This window comes from Etheostoma cragini, chromosome 22 (assembly GCF_013103735.1).
Source record: "Etheostoma cragini isolate CJK2018 chromosome 22, CSU_Ecrag_1.0, whole genome shotgun sequence".
NCBI lineage: Eukaryota > Metazoa > Chordata > Actinopteri > Perciformes > Percidae > Etheostoma > Etheostoma cragini.
The window spans coordinates 1,515,758-1,516,748 of NC_048428.1; the positions used below are offsets into that span (position 1 = coordinate 1,515,758).

At 54.4% G+C, this 991-nt stretch overlaps 1 protein-coding gene across 1 annotated transcript in view; it reads left to right on the plus strand.

The window, feature by feature from the left end:
- The window catches only part of lancl2 (LanC lantibiotic synthetase component C-like 2 (bacterial)), a 10,187-nt gene continuing 9,196 nt past the window's right edge, over positions 1–991 (plus strand). The window contains exons 1-2 of the mRNA XM_034861961.1: positions 1–232; positions 539–752. Of these exons, the coding sequence (XP_034717852.1) occupies positions 579–752 (174 nt within the window). The 5' untranslated portion in view covers positions 1–232; positions 539–578. The remainder of the gene's footprint in view (positions 233–538; positions 753–991) is intronic.

Consider the following 991-nt stretch of genomic DNA (forward strand, 5'->3'; position numbering starts at 1 on the left):
GTCTGTTGGGATTTGCATCAGCATCAGTGTGAGGGGACAGCGATGCAGCAGAGACACATGGGCGCCCGCACCGCCTGCACCGCCTGCCGGCTCTGACTGCAGCTCTCCGTCCATCCACCGGGAGACCGGAATGCTGAGAGAGGCTGCCGCAACCCCCCACCAGGACCAGCCCCGGACCAAGCCGCTGTGGGCAGACTGAGGACTGGGCAGGACCGCATCACATCGCCTCCTGGTAATCCCGACTCTGGCCCCACCTGTCATTACCGGCAGTGTTGGAGCAGGCGGAGCTCTGTGGGCCGACTTTGATCTGCATGTCCCTGTTCTCATTTTACATTCAGGAACAGGTACAATATGATCATACAGTAAGCTGTATGATCTGTATATGATGTATATGATCTATTGTCTTTATTATAAAGCTAGACCATTCTCTAGAGTTCTTGTAGTTCACTGATTTGTTTGCACTTAAACACATCTTCTTATTATCTTATATTTGTAATTTGATGTCATGTTCAACATGGATGTCTCCTGGTCCGTGCAGCGCGCCTGAGGCTTTCCGTCCCTCCCGAGCCGCCGTAGCGATGGGAGAAAACGTGTCCAAGCGTCTGAAGCAGTTCACGGCTCCAGACGCGGACATGGAGGAGCGCTCTTTCCCGAACCCGTACCTGGACTGGGAGCAGGGGCCGGGACAGGGACCCGGCTCCAGCTCCGGAGCAGAACCCCGGTACAACGAGCCGTTGGACGCCGACGGACAGGTGAGAGCTGCGGACCACAGAGACTCCGGGAGCGCTGAAGGACAAATGGTCTCGAAACACAAGCGACGCCTCCTTTCTACCGTAGATAGTAAGCTAGACCACGAGCTACCGTTATCACGTTCACGAGACCGAGCCGTGCTGGGTCTCTGAGCGGCTCTGACGCGCATGCGCAGGCATCATTTAGCGACTAAATATACAACAAAAACATCCAATACAATATTCTATAGCTTCATTATTAC